Source organism: Salmo trutta, chromosome 35 (genome assembly GCF_901001165.1).
Source record: "Salmo trutta chromosome 35, fSalTru1.1, whole genome shotgun sequence".
NCBI lineage: Eukaryota > Metazoa > Chordata > Actinopteri > Salmoniformes > Salmonidae > Salmo > Salmo trutta.
In genome coordinates this window covers 27169650-27182050 of record NC_042991.1, presented here as the reverse complement: position 1 = coordinate 27182050, position 12401 = coordinate 27169650, and the positions used below count along the sequence as shown (strand labels likewise).

Genomic DNA, 12401 nt, shown 5'->3' with positions numbered 1-12401 from the left:
GTGTATGTAAACTTCTGACTTCAATTGTATATGTATACATGTATGTATGTGTATGTATGTGTGTGTGTATATATATATATATATATATATATATATATATATATATGTATATATATATATATATATATATATGTGTGTATGTGTATGAATGTTTATATATATGTGTGCATGTGCGTATGTGTATGTATGTATATATATAGATATATATATTTACCCCAAAAATATATGGGGGATTGGAAATGATGCAGACAATTACATTAATGAAAGCAACAATCTATCCACAATATTAAAGCTGATCCACCCTCTAAAAAATAATTTAAAAAATAAAATAAAAACGTGCTTTAACCATTCAGACGTCCTGTTCTTATTGCATCCTGTGGTGAGTGTCTGTGTGGGGCACACCTTCAGCTAACACTTCCTATTTGAACTCCACCTCAATGTGTAATAGATGAAAAGAAGTAGCCTCTCATGCCGGGTTTTTAAGGTCTCGTGTGACAGACGTTGTGAACCTAGAAGTTCATGTGAGATGGGCTACCTTTGAAACCACAGAGAATTTTCTCAGAGATGTTTTTGCTTTTTACATGCCTTTAAAAAAACGGACATTTTTGGTTCCCAGAATGTTCATGAGAGGGGCTCTATTTTAATTTGTGTGTTGACTACGAGCATGAAAGAAATATTCATGCATCATGCTAATTTAACAAACACACACAAGTAGTTTCCTTACAGGCAAAGTCATCCCAAAGTCCTATGAAACCTCATGAGAGTGAATAGTGATGATTAGAGAACAAACCTTCTGAACGGTGGAGGTGAGCTCCAGACACAGCTGAATGATCCTGTTCTTAGTGGAGGTGAAGTCACTGATCCCCGTCAGAGAAGTCCTGTTATATAGAGACCAGAGGAAGGACAGGAGTCGTTCCAATTACAACAACCCCAATAACACAGCAATAATCTATCTATTGCTGTGTGTACAATCATAACAATATCAGGTGCAATTATGAAGCTGAATGTGATGACAGTTCTGTATAATATAGCAATTATGAGTGTTGTTTTGTGACAGATGCATGAAGACAGCATCTAAATAAAAACAACCCAGGTATGTGAGAAATGTAATACCAATTATTGTTGTTGACTTGATGAGAAGTGCTTTGACTCGTCTTGTACGTAGGTTACAGTACACACCCTAACATGTTTTGAGGGGTTACTAACAGCATCTGCTGTTGTCTGTCAATACAGATGTTTCATTTTGCAGCGCAGACCTTCTGGAATGCGTCTCAAGCCGACACAAGCACAGGAATACAACCGGCTGCATTACTTCACTTGGAAAGACTTCACTGTGGCTGTTTTGACTCCCAGACAGTAAAACATTTCCTCAAGTCAGGACTTTAACAAGATAACATGTATGTTAATATGGGCATCACTTAAGACCCTAATAGAATGCATTCCTTCCAGATGAAATGTTAAGTGTGTGTGTGTGTGTGTGTGTGTGTGTGTGTGTGTATTTCTCTGTGTCTGTCTGTCTGTCTGTCTGTCTGTCTGTCTGTCTGTCTGTCTGTCTGTCTGTCTGTCTGTCTGTCTGTCTGTCTGTCTGTCTGTCTGTCTGTCTGTCTGTCTGTCTGTCTGTGTGTGTGTGTGTGTGTGTGTGTGTGTGTATTTCTCCGTGTCTGTCTGTCTGTGTGTGTCTGTGTGTGTGTGCGTGCCACTGCCTACGTGCATGTGTGTAAGTGTGTTTTGTATAGCCTACCTGTCCAGCCAGGCCAGTAGACTCTTGGCTGCTCCGATGAGCTCCACCACAGCAGTGAGGAAGTCATTGGGGGGTTTGTGGGACTTCTTGCCCTCGTACGACGGGTTCTTTCTGCGCTCCGACGCTGAGTTGTGGAGGTTGTTGGACGCCGCTCTCATACGACCAACCAGAGTCTTCAGGTTGTCTGTCTCCACCCCATAGTTCTAGAAGACAAAAGAGATAAAAAATGTACTTGCATTGACTGTGATTTTAGTTGTTTTAACCACCCTAGTTGAATGCACTGACTTGTAAGTCCGCTAAAATACCGAAATGTAAATTATAAACTGGGTGGTTCGAGCCCTGAATGCTGATTCGCTGACAGCCGTGGTATATTAGACCCTATACCATGGGTATGACAAAACATGTATTTTTACTGCTCTAATTACGTTGGTAGCCAGTTTATAATAGCAATAAAGCACCTTGGGGGTTTGTGGTATATGGCCAATATACCATGGCTAACGGCTGTATCCAGGCACTCCGCGTTGCGTTAAGAACAGCCCTTAGCCGTGGTGTATTGGCCATATATCACACCCCCTCGTGACTTATTGCTTAAATGTAAGGGCATATTCTCATAACACAACATTCAAAAATAAGAAAGAAATACACCCAGGTTATCTGACTCACTAAGTTTATCATAGTCACATACCATATATGTAGCTATCAGAGCTTTGATTAGTGTGATTAGCATGTGTGCTATAATCCAGGCTGCATCACATCCGGACGTGATTGGGAGTCCCATAGGGCGGGCGCACAATTGGCCCAGCGTCGTCCGGGTTTGGCCGGGGTAGGCCGTCATTGTAAATAAGAATTTGTTCTTAACTGACTTGCCTAGTTAAATAAAGGTTAAATAAATAAAATGTAAATAAAGTAATCAATTACATTCAAAACCAACTGGCTTCAGTTCAGCAAACATTTCCTATGTCCCAAATGGCACCCTATTCTATCTATAGTGCACTACCTTTGGCCAGTCTCATGGGCCCTCATAGGCTCTGGCCAAAAGTACTGCACTACAGAGTGAAAAGGGTGCCATTTCAGACACCACCATTACCTTTCTGTTGTAATGTAGAGTGACAGAGGATTAAGGACTCCAGGGTCTTTCTCATGACCAAGTCTCTCTGACCAAGTTCATGACCAAGTTCTCAATCCCCCTACACTCAGGACCAGTCACCATGGCAACCTGAATGGCCCATCATCTGACTAAAACATATTCCCCTCCACATCTACCTGAATTCCCTCAAATTCTAAGTGTGTGTGTGTGTGTTTGTTTGTGCTGAGTGTAAATGTAAGTGTGTGAACAAGGGAGGGAGGAAGATGGCAAGGGAGAACGATCAACCCTTTCATATCTACACAGCTCTAGGGGTTTAATAGCAGGCTAACACCTGTGGATCACTGGCCCTGTAACACCTGTGGATCCCTGGCCCTGTAACACCTGTGGATCTCTGGCCCTGTAACACCTGTGGATCACTGGCCCTGTAACACCTGTGGATCCCTGGCCCTGTAACACCTGCAGATCACTGGCCCTGTAACACCTGTGGATCACTGGCTCTGTAACACCTGTGGATCACTGGCTCTGTAACACCTGTGGATCACTGGCCCTGTAACACCTGTGGATCACTGGCTCTGTAACGCCTGTGGATCACTGGCTCTGTAACACCTGTGGATCACTGGCCCTGTAACACCTGCAGATCACTGGCCCTGTAACACCTGTGGATCCCTGGCCCTGTAACACCTGTGAATCTCTGGCCCTGTAACACCTGTGGATCACTGGCCCTGTAACACCTGTGGATCCCTGGCCCTGTAACACCTGCGGATCACTGGCCCTGTAACACATGTGGATCACTGGCTCTGTAACACCTGTGGATCACTGGCTCTGTAACACCTGTGGATCACTGGCCCTGTAACACCTGTGGATCACTGGCTCTGTAACACCTGTGGATCACTGGCTCTGTAACACCTGTGGATCACTGGCCCTGTAACACCTGCAGATCACTGGCCCTGTAACACCTGTGGATCACTGGCCCTGTAACACCTGCAGATCACTGGCCCTGTAACACCTGTGGATCACTGGCTCTGTAACACCTGTGGATCACTGGCTCTGTAACACCTGTGGATCACTGGCCCTGTAACACCTGCAGATCACTGGCCCTGTAACACCTGTGGATCATTGGCTCTGTAACACCTGTGGATCACTGGCCCTGTAACACCTGTGGATCCCTGGCCCTGTAACACCTGCAGATCACTGGCCCTGTAACACCTGTGGATCACTGGCCCTGTAACACCTGTGGATCACTGGCCCTGTAACACCTGTGGATCACTGGCCCTGTAACACCTGTGGATCACTGGCTCTGTAACACCTGTGGATCACTGGCCCTGTAACACCTGTGGATCACTGGCCCTGTAACACCTGTGGATCCCTGGCCCTGTAACACCTGTGGATCACTGGCCCTGTAACACCTGTGGATCCCTAGCCCTGTAACACCTGTGGATCCCTGGCCCTGTAACACCTGTGGATCCCTGGCCCTGTAACACCTGTGGATCCCTGGCCCTGTAACACCTGTGGATCACTGGCCCTGTAACACCTGTGGATCACTGGCCCTGTAACACCTGTGGATCCCTGGCCCTGTAAAACCTGTGGATCACTGGCTCTGTAACACCTGTGGATCCCTGGCCCTGTAACACCTGTGGATCACTGGCTCTGTAACACCTGTGGATCCCTGGCCCTGTAACACCTGTGGATCACTGGCCCTGTAACACCTGTGGATCACTGGCCCTGTAACCCCTGTGGATCACTGGCCCTGTAACACCTGTGGATCACTAGCCCTGTAGCACAGCTATGGTAGACGGAGGTAAAAAGGCCTTAATTAAGTGCAAAGGATGGTGGGATGAGAAAGTCCAACAAGGTCTGATTGAGATCAAATAAAATCTCTTTAATTATTACCTTGATCACTATGAACACAGATACACACGCACACAGACACACACACAGACACGCACACAGACATGCACACAGACACGCACGACAGCTGTTCAGCGCGATCGTTCCTATCCTGAAGCATAGAAGCAATGGAAACTTCTGAAGCCAATGGAATGCCTATTCCTGTTCAGAAGCTGAAGAGGGGAAAGGGAAAGTGAAGAAAGGGAGGAAGAGAGCATGTGACAGAGGGAGGAAAAGGAGAAAGTGTTGACTCTGAGATCTACAGCAGTTATGATGTATTGGGCACGGTCGGAGAGAGGAGAGGCAGGAGCAGAACCAATCACCAGACGGAAACCACAGGAACAATGGTGTAACGGCTTTTCCCGAGCGGGATGTGTGTATTACAGGTGGGGGGTGGGGTCACATCTGTTTCCTGATCACCAGGAGATATCCCCGAGAACATAAAGCTCTGCCCAGATTGCATCCCAAATGGCACCCAATTCCCTATACAGTGCACTACGTTTGACCAGGGCCTATAGGGAGTAGTGCACTATGTAGGGTATAGGATGCCATTTGTGATGCAGCCCTGCTAGTCACCCACAGCCAACACTCGACCCTCACTACTTTATATTGGCCAGATAATGTATATTCCCTCTCACGTAGGACATGGTCAAGATCCCAGTTAATTTCCTTCAACCACCAAAGCTCTCTTAAAAGATAACAAGGTCCGGTATACAACCACCAAAGCTCTCTTAACCTCACTAGGGTAGGGGGCACTATTTTCACCTCCGGATGAAAAGTGTGCCCAAAGTAAACTGCCTGCTACTCAGGCCCAGAAGCTAGGATAGTCACTCTGACAAAGCACCACAGTTCCTCTGTTGGGATGGGAGAACCTTCCAGAAGGACTACCATCTCTGCAGAACTCCACCGATCATGCCCTTATGGTAGAGTGGAACATTAGGCACCTAAAGAACCCTCAGACCATGAGAATCAAAATGCTCTGGTTTGATGAAACCAAGATTGAACTCTGGCCTGAATGCCAAGCGTCATGTCTGGAGGAAACCTAGCAACATCCCTACAGTGGAGCATGGTGGTGGCAGCATCATGCTGTGGGGATATTTTTCAGCAGCAGGGACTGGGAGACTAGTCAGGATCGAGGGAAAGATGAACAGAGCAAAGTACAGAGAGATCATTGATGAAAACCTGCTCCAGAGCACTCAGGACCTCAGACTGGGGTGAAGGTTCACCTTCCAACAGGACAACGACCCTAAGCACACAGCCAAGAAAACACAGGAGTGGCTTCGGGACAAATTTCTGAATGTCCTTGAGTGGCCCAGCCAGAGACCAAACTTGAACCCGATCTAAAATCTCTGGAGAGACCTGAAAATAGCTGGGAAGCGACGCTCCCCATCCAACCTGACAGAGCTTGAGAGGATCTGCATAGAAAAATGGGAGAAACTCCCCAAATACAGGTGTGCCAAGCTTGTAGCGTCATACCCAAGAAGACTTGAAGCTGTAATCGCTGCCAAAGGTGCTTCAACAAAGTAACGAGTAAAGGGTCTGAATACATATGTAAATGTGATATTTCAGTTTCAAATCTAAGAACCTGTTTTTGCAGAGAGAGAGAGAGAGAGGGAGAAGAGTGACTGAGACCGGGCAGTCTTCCCTATGCTAGCCTATCCCATCTGTGGGCTGCTTGGACACACAACCAGGGGTACAAATTTGGTTTTAGAAGTGGGGGGGAAATAACCTGGCGGGGATCTGGGGGTCTTCCCTCAGAAATGGTTGGGGCATCTAAAGCTAATTTCCTGCATTTATATGCAATCTAATATACCCCTTTTGGGGTCAATTTGAGGTCACTTATTGTAAATAAGAATAGAATATGTTTCTAAACACTACTACATGAATGTGGATGCTACCATGATTATCCTGAAGGAAAAGTTATATACCCCCAAAAATACTAACCTCCCCTGTTATTGTAAGGGTGAGAGGTTAGCATGTCTTGGGGGTATGATATTTGTGCGTCTAACCTTCTCACTCATCATTATTCACGATTCATTCAGGCCTATCCGTAGCATCCACATTAACGTTGAAGTCTTTAGAAACATATTATATTCTTATTTACAATAAAGGTGACTCCAAAATAACAATATACATTATTTACCATTCATTTCTATTGGCCACAAAATAATCTGAAACACAACAAAAACTAAAAGGAAATGCATCCAACAAATTTGTAGAGTCACAAAACTTTTAAAATGGGGGGACTATGTACAAAATGTGCTCTAATTTCAAAAACGGTTCACTTGATATGGATGAAAATACCCTCAAATTAAAGCGGACAGTCTACACTTTAACCTCATAGGCATTGTTTGATTGAGCCAAAAGAAAAAAAAATGCCTCAATGTCCCAGAGAAAACGCAAGGAAATGAAGATAGTGGCAGCTGTACAGATGACTCATCCAAAGGACTTCTCAAACACGCCAGAAAGCTAACACCATATGATGCCTATCACCTTATTAATTCAGCCACTTACTTAGATAACTAGCAAGTTACATTTAGGGGTCGGGTTAACCCAGAATATATATATATATATATATATATATATATATATATATATATACAGTGCATATATATATATATATATAAAACGCATAAGAAATATCTTCCTGCATTTTGTAAATGTAGATGTAAAATGCTTCTAATTGTAATTTCTGCTCGGCATCAGACTCATTTTGTGCTTCAGTTGCACTTCTCAACTCAGATGAGAATTCATGAATGGGCATTCTATCAGCAGACAGCGCTCTGACTGATGTGGAGCTACTGTTCTCCATCATTCTATCAGCAGACAGCGCTCTGACTGATGTGGAGCTACTGTTCTCCATCATTCTATCAGCAGACAGCGCTCTGACTGATGTGGAGCTACTGTTCTCCATCATTCTATCAGCAGACAGCACTCTGACTGATGTGTAGCTACTGTTCTCCATCATTCTATCAGCAGACAGCTCTCTGACTGATGTGTAGCTACTGTTCTCCATCATTCTATCAGCAGACAGCGCTCTGACTGATGTGGAGCTACTGTTCTCCATCATTCTATCAGCAGACAGCGCTCTGACTGATGTGGAGCTACTGTTCTCCATCATTCTATCAGCAGACAGCTCTCTGACTGATGTGGAGCTACTGTTCTCCATCATTCTATCAGCAGACAGCGCTCTGACTGATGTGGAGCTACTGTTCTCCATCATTCTATCAGCAGACAGCGCTCTGACTGATGTGGAGCTACTGTTCTCCATCATTCTATCAGCAGACAGCTCTCTGACTGATGTGGAGCTACTGTTCTCCATCATTCTATCAGCAGACAGCGCTCTGACTGATGTGGAGCTACTGTTCTCCATCATTCTATCAGCAGACAGCGCTCTGACTGATGTGGAGCTACTGTTCTCCATCATTCTATCAGCAGACAGCGCTCTGACTGATGTGGAGCTACTGTTCTCCATCATTCTATCAGCAGACAGCGCTCTGACTGATGTGGAGCTACTGTTCTCCATCATTCTATCAGCAGACAGCGCTCTGACTGATGTGGAGCTACTGTTCTCCATCATTCTATCAGCAGACAGCGCTCTGACTGATGTGGAGCTACTGTTCTCCATCATTCTATCAGCAGACAGCGCTCTGACTGATGTGGAGCTACTGTTCTCCATCATTCTATCAGCAGACAGCGCTCAGACTGATGTGGAGCTAGTCTTCTCCAGTACTTTTTTTCGGTGTAGCCAGACAACTTTTCTCCAGTAAAATGCAAGGTTAACTTTAAACAAAACATTAGGAAATGTAGCTGGCTACATTCTTTCTATGATAAACATCAGAAATATGATGGACATGCATCGTTTTTGCTTGTGTGGTCGCCAGCCAAATAGCGTTGCACTTCTGTTGCCATCTGATGAAAATGAAGCTATATTCTGCCGAATGTGTTGCAATAACGTATTTTCTGTGAAGGAAAACTATAGTTGCACGTCATATAAATTACTCTATTGAAGCAAAAAAAGCACTGTTCACTTTCATTATAAAACCCTGTCAATACACAGCTGGACTCCTGCTTTCTCCCATTGAGCTATTTACAAACAAACATGTGACTGGCTCAACTGTTATGGGGAACTATGATAAGCTACATAATGTAAAATAATGTGACAGATGAAATGAAGAACGCGATCTGCTTTATCTCCTAAAGTATTGCACAAGTTGACTGCAGGTACTTACATAAAAAGTAGCTACAAATATAAAAATATATAGTAAAACTTCAAAGAAATAGTTTCAACAGTATTGACGGTATCGAAAAGCCGCTTGGACACACTCATCCCTAACCCTGACCCTGACCCTAACACTTTCATGGGCTGCTTCGACACACTCATCCCTAACCCTGACCCTAACACTTTCATGGGCTGCTTCGACACACTCATCCCTAACCCTGACCCTAACACTTTCACGGGCCGCTTCGACACACTCATCCCTAACCCTAACCCATTAATGGGTCGCTTGGACACGCTTAGACTGAGGGAGAGAGAGATGGAGAAAGAGAGAGAGTTAGAGAGAGTGTGTGAAAGAGAGAGAGAGAGAGAGGCAGCTGACCGGACATTCTTCCCTAATCCCTGTGTCCTGACCAATGCCAGCCTCTCCCATCCATGGGCCGTTTGGACACGCTCAAGTTGGACTCGCTCTGGGCTCGTTCTGGGCTAAATAACAATCACTCTGCCGAATGCACAACAAGCTCTTGATGTTTACTCTTTTTACTGTTTATTCAAGAGGACGCTCAAAAACAAGATGGTAGTTCAAGATAAGATAAAAATGTCAAAGCCACTTGATACCAAGGCATTGGCACAATGCACTGACCAACTCACTGTTACAGCTTAACTAAAGTTATCAGAAGTAAAGCTAGTATCAGAAGCACCACCCAGACTCAGTAGGCCTACTACACACATCCAGCCCCATACACTATCAGTAGGCCTACTACACACATCCAGCCCCATACACTATCAGTAGGCCTACTACACACATCCAGCCCCATACACTATCAGTAGGACCTACTACACACATCCAGCCCCATACACTATCAGTAGGCCTACTACACACATCCAGCCCCATACACTATCACTTCACCAGGTTCATTGGAAATTACAGGGGCATGAATGTTATCATGCTGTAATGTGGCTTTTTGATCTAATTCCCACTTTTAGAGTGACCTAAAATGACATTGCCATTTGGGACATGGGAACGGGAAGTTGACACACGATCAAACCATGATCAAACTATAGTTATGCTATATTTGAATGGATGATTGGACATGACGTTGGTTGATAGTCTGACATCTGTAGATCATATATACGCCTAAGGGACTATTCAAATAAAGTGTGACCAAACCTTATGCTCTGATAGGATATGAAGGAAGGTGTGTGTGTGGGAGGTGTGGTGATTATTAGACTACTAACCAGAGCACAGAGCAGGTCGACAGCCTCCAGCACCAGTTCCTGCTGTCCAATCCTGGTCACACCCAGTTCTAGCAGGTCCTGGTGGGAGATCTTCAACAGCTGCTCCCCGTCAATCTTCTCACGCTCAAAGTACGGGACATACTGCTGCAGGCTGTCGTCCAGGCCTGGGAAAGATAGATAGAGAGAGATAGATAGAAAGAAAGAGAGAGGGGGAGGAGGTAGACAGGGAGAGAGAGAGGTAGAGAGCGAGAGAGCGATGTAGAGAGAAAGAGAGAAAGAGGTAGAGGGAGAGAGGTAGAGGGATAAAGAGAGAGGTAGAGAGAGAGCAAGAGGTAGAGGGGGAGAGAGAGAGACAGATGTAAGACAAAGAGCTTCTTTCAGAGTCCAAGACCTGTTATGATACCACACAAGTGTTGAAGAAAACACTGGTAGTGAGTCAATATAAGCTGTTTACCAGTCCATCACTCAGGCATTTCTCAGGATAGCACTGTCCAGCAATAACCAGAATCAAACTGATCTCTGACCACCAGTGACCACATATCTAGCCACCCAGAATCAAACTGATCTCTGACCACCAGTGACCACATATCTAGCCACCCAGAATCAAACTGATCTCTGACCACCAGTGACCACATATCTAGCCACCCAGAATCAAACTGATCTCTGACCACCAGTGACCACACATCTAACCACCCAAAATTCCACATCGTGCACATAGCAGCAGCAGTTATGACCATCACATACAGCATCTCATCTGTTGTTCAGACCTTCTGACCCAAACGGCATTAGCAACTGGTCCCCAAAACGGACATGTTTGTAAATAGTGAAGAAAAAAGCAACTGCCACCACATGGGACCATTAAAATCCCAGACAACCATTGCTCCGTTTGGCTTGGAATGCCGTGCTACGCCACAGATGACTCACTTTGAAACTGCGTCCCAAATGGCACCTTATTTCTTAAGGGGACATAGGGAATAGGGTGCCATAGTGCACTACTTTTGACCAGGGTACATAGGGAATAGGGTGCCATAGTGCACTACTTTTGTCCAGGGGACATAGGGAATAGGGTGCCATAGTGTACTACTTTTGACCAGGGGGCATAGGGAATAGGGTGCCATTTGGGACAGATCTCCAGAGTTTACGGAGCAGAGACGCCTCTTAACTAGCATGTAACAAGCTAATGACTGTGTTGTTACACTAAAGCACTCTGGTTAATCTTTACTCAACCAAAGTAATGTTTCTAAGTGTTTTGACCTTTCACGAGGATAGAACTGCTAAATATTAGATGAAATGCTCATTCTAAATGGTTGGGGAAAGACATTAGCCCTGTGCCATTGGGTGGAGATGTAGGTGGGCGGAAAGTAATGCATGGGTCAGCTGACAAGGCTTTATGTGTTGTCTATAAGGCTGTGATGAAGGGATAAGGTAACTAGCATGCAGGATCACGTTTCAGACACCTGAGGAGGGCAATAATCTCTCTCAACAGCAAGAGAGGACCAGCCAGTGTCACGCTACACAGCCCATCACCTGTTAATGATGACACACAACAGGTGAATCCCAAATGGCCAGAGCCCATCAAAAGTAATGCAAGATTCTCAAATTCATTTACAGTCATAAAACATTTGTATCATTCTTGAACTAGATTTAACCTCAACCTTCTTGGGGTTTGGCTCAGTCCAATGTTGGGACAAACTTCAAACCCCAACTAAACTCTGGCTTAGTGTGGATTACAATGATGAAATATTTCAAAACATCCCTGTCTTCCTGCTTTAGGAACGCTATTCAAAAAGAAAGACTTGACTATTCCAGCTAAGAGTTAATGACTTAACAGTCACTATGGTTACAGGCAAAGACGTCCCCACACACATTAAATATTTACATTGAGGGATCTGTGACCAGGGAAAGTATGTTGCTATCAGTTACAGTATACTGTACCTTCAAAAAGACACCAAACAACTGGTGCAGCTGGATGTCGATACAGACGTACATTAGGATCTTAATTTTACCCAGTTTGCTACAGCAGGAAAATAATCCTGCATCAAAAAGAAATGTGAATTATCATGTTGATTATAATTAATGGACATTTTTGTAGGGGTTGATACATTTTTCATTAGGGAAAATCAAGTCTGAAATTTCAGAAGCCTTTTAAAATCTCAAATACACTACAAGTTTTAAATGTACTGCATTGCAGGAAAGTTGTCCTGTAACAGGGTGATCAAATGAAGATC

General features: G+C 44.6%; 1 protein-coding gene across 1 annotated transcript in view; it reads right to left on the bottom strand.

The window, feature by feature from the left end:
* LOC115174968 (connector enhancer of kinase suppressor of ras 3) overlaps window positions 1-12401 on the bottom strand; it is a 45872-nt gene that overhangs the window by 22258 nt on the left and 11213 nt on the right. Inside the window, exons 2-4 of the mRNA XM_029734043.1 lie at window positions 10174-10337; window positions 1742-1944; window positions 791-878 (exon numbers count right to left, since the gene is read on the bottom strand). Of these exons, the coding sequence (XP_029589903.1) occupies window positions 791-878; window positions 1742-1944; window positions 10174-10337 (455 nt within the window). The remainder of the gene's footprint in view (window positions 1-790; window positions 879-1741; window positions 1945-10173; window positions 10338-12401) is intronic.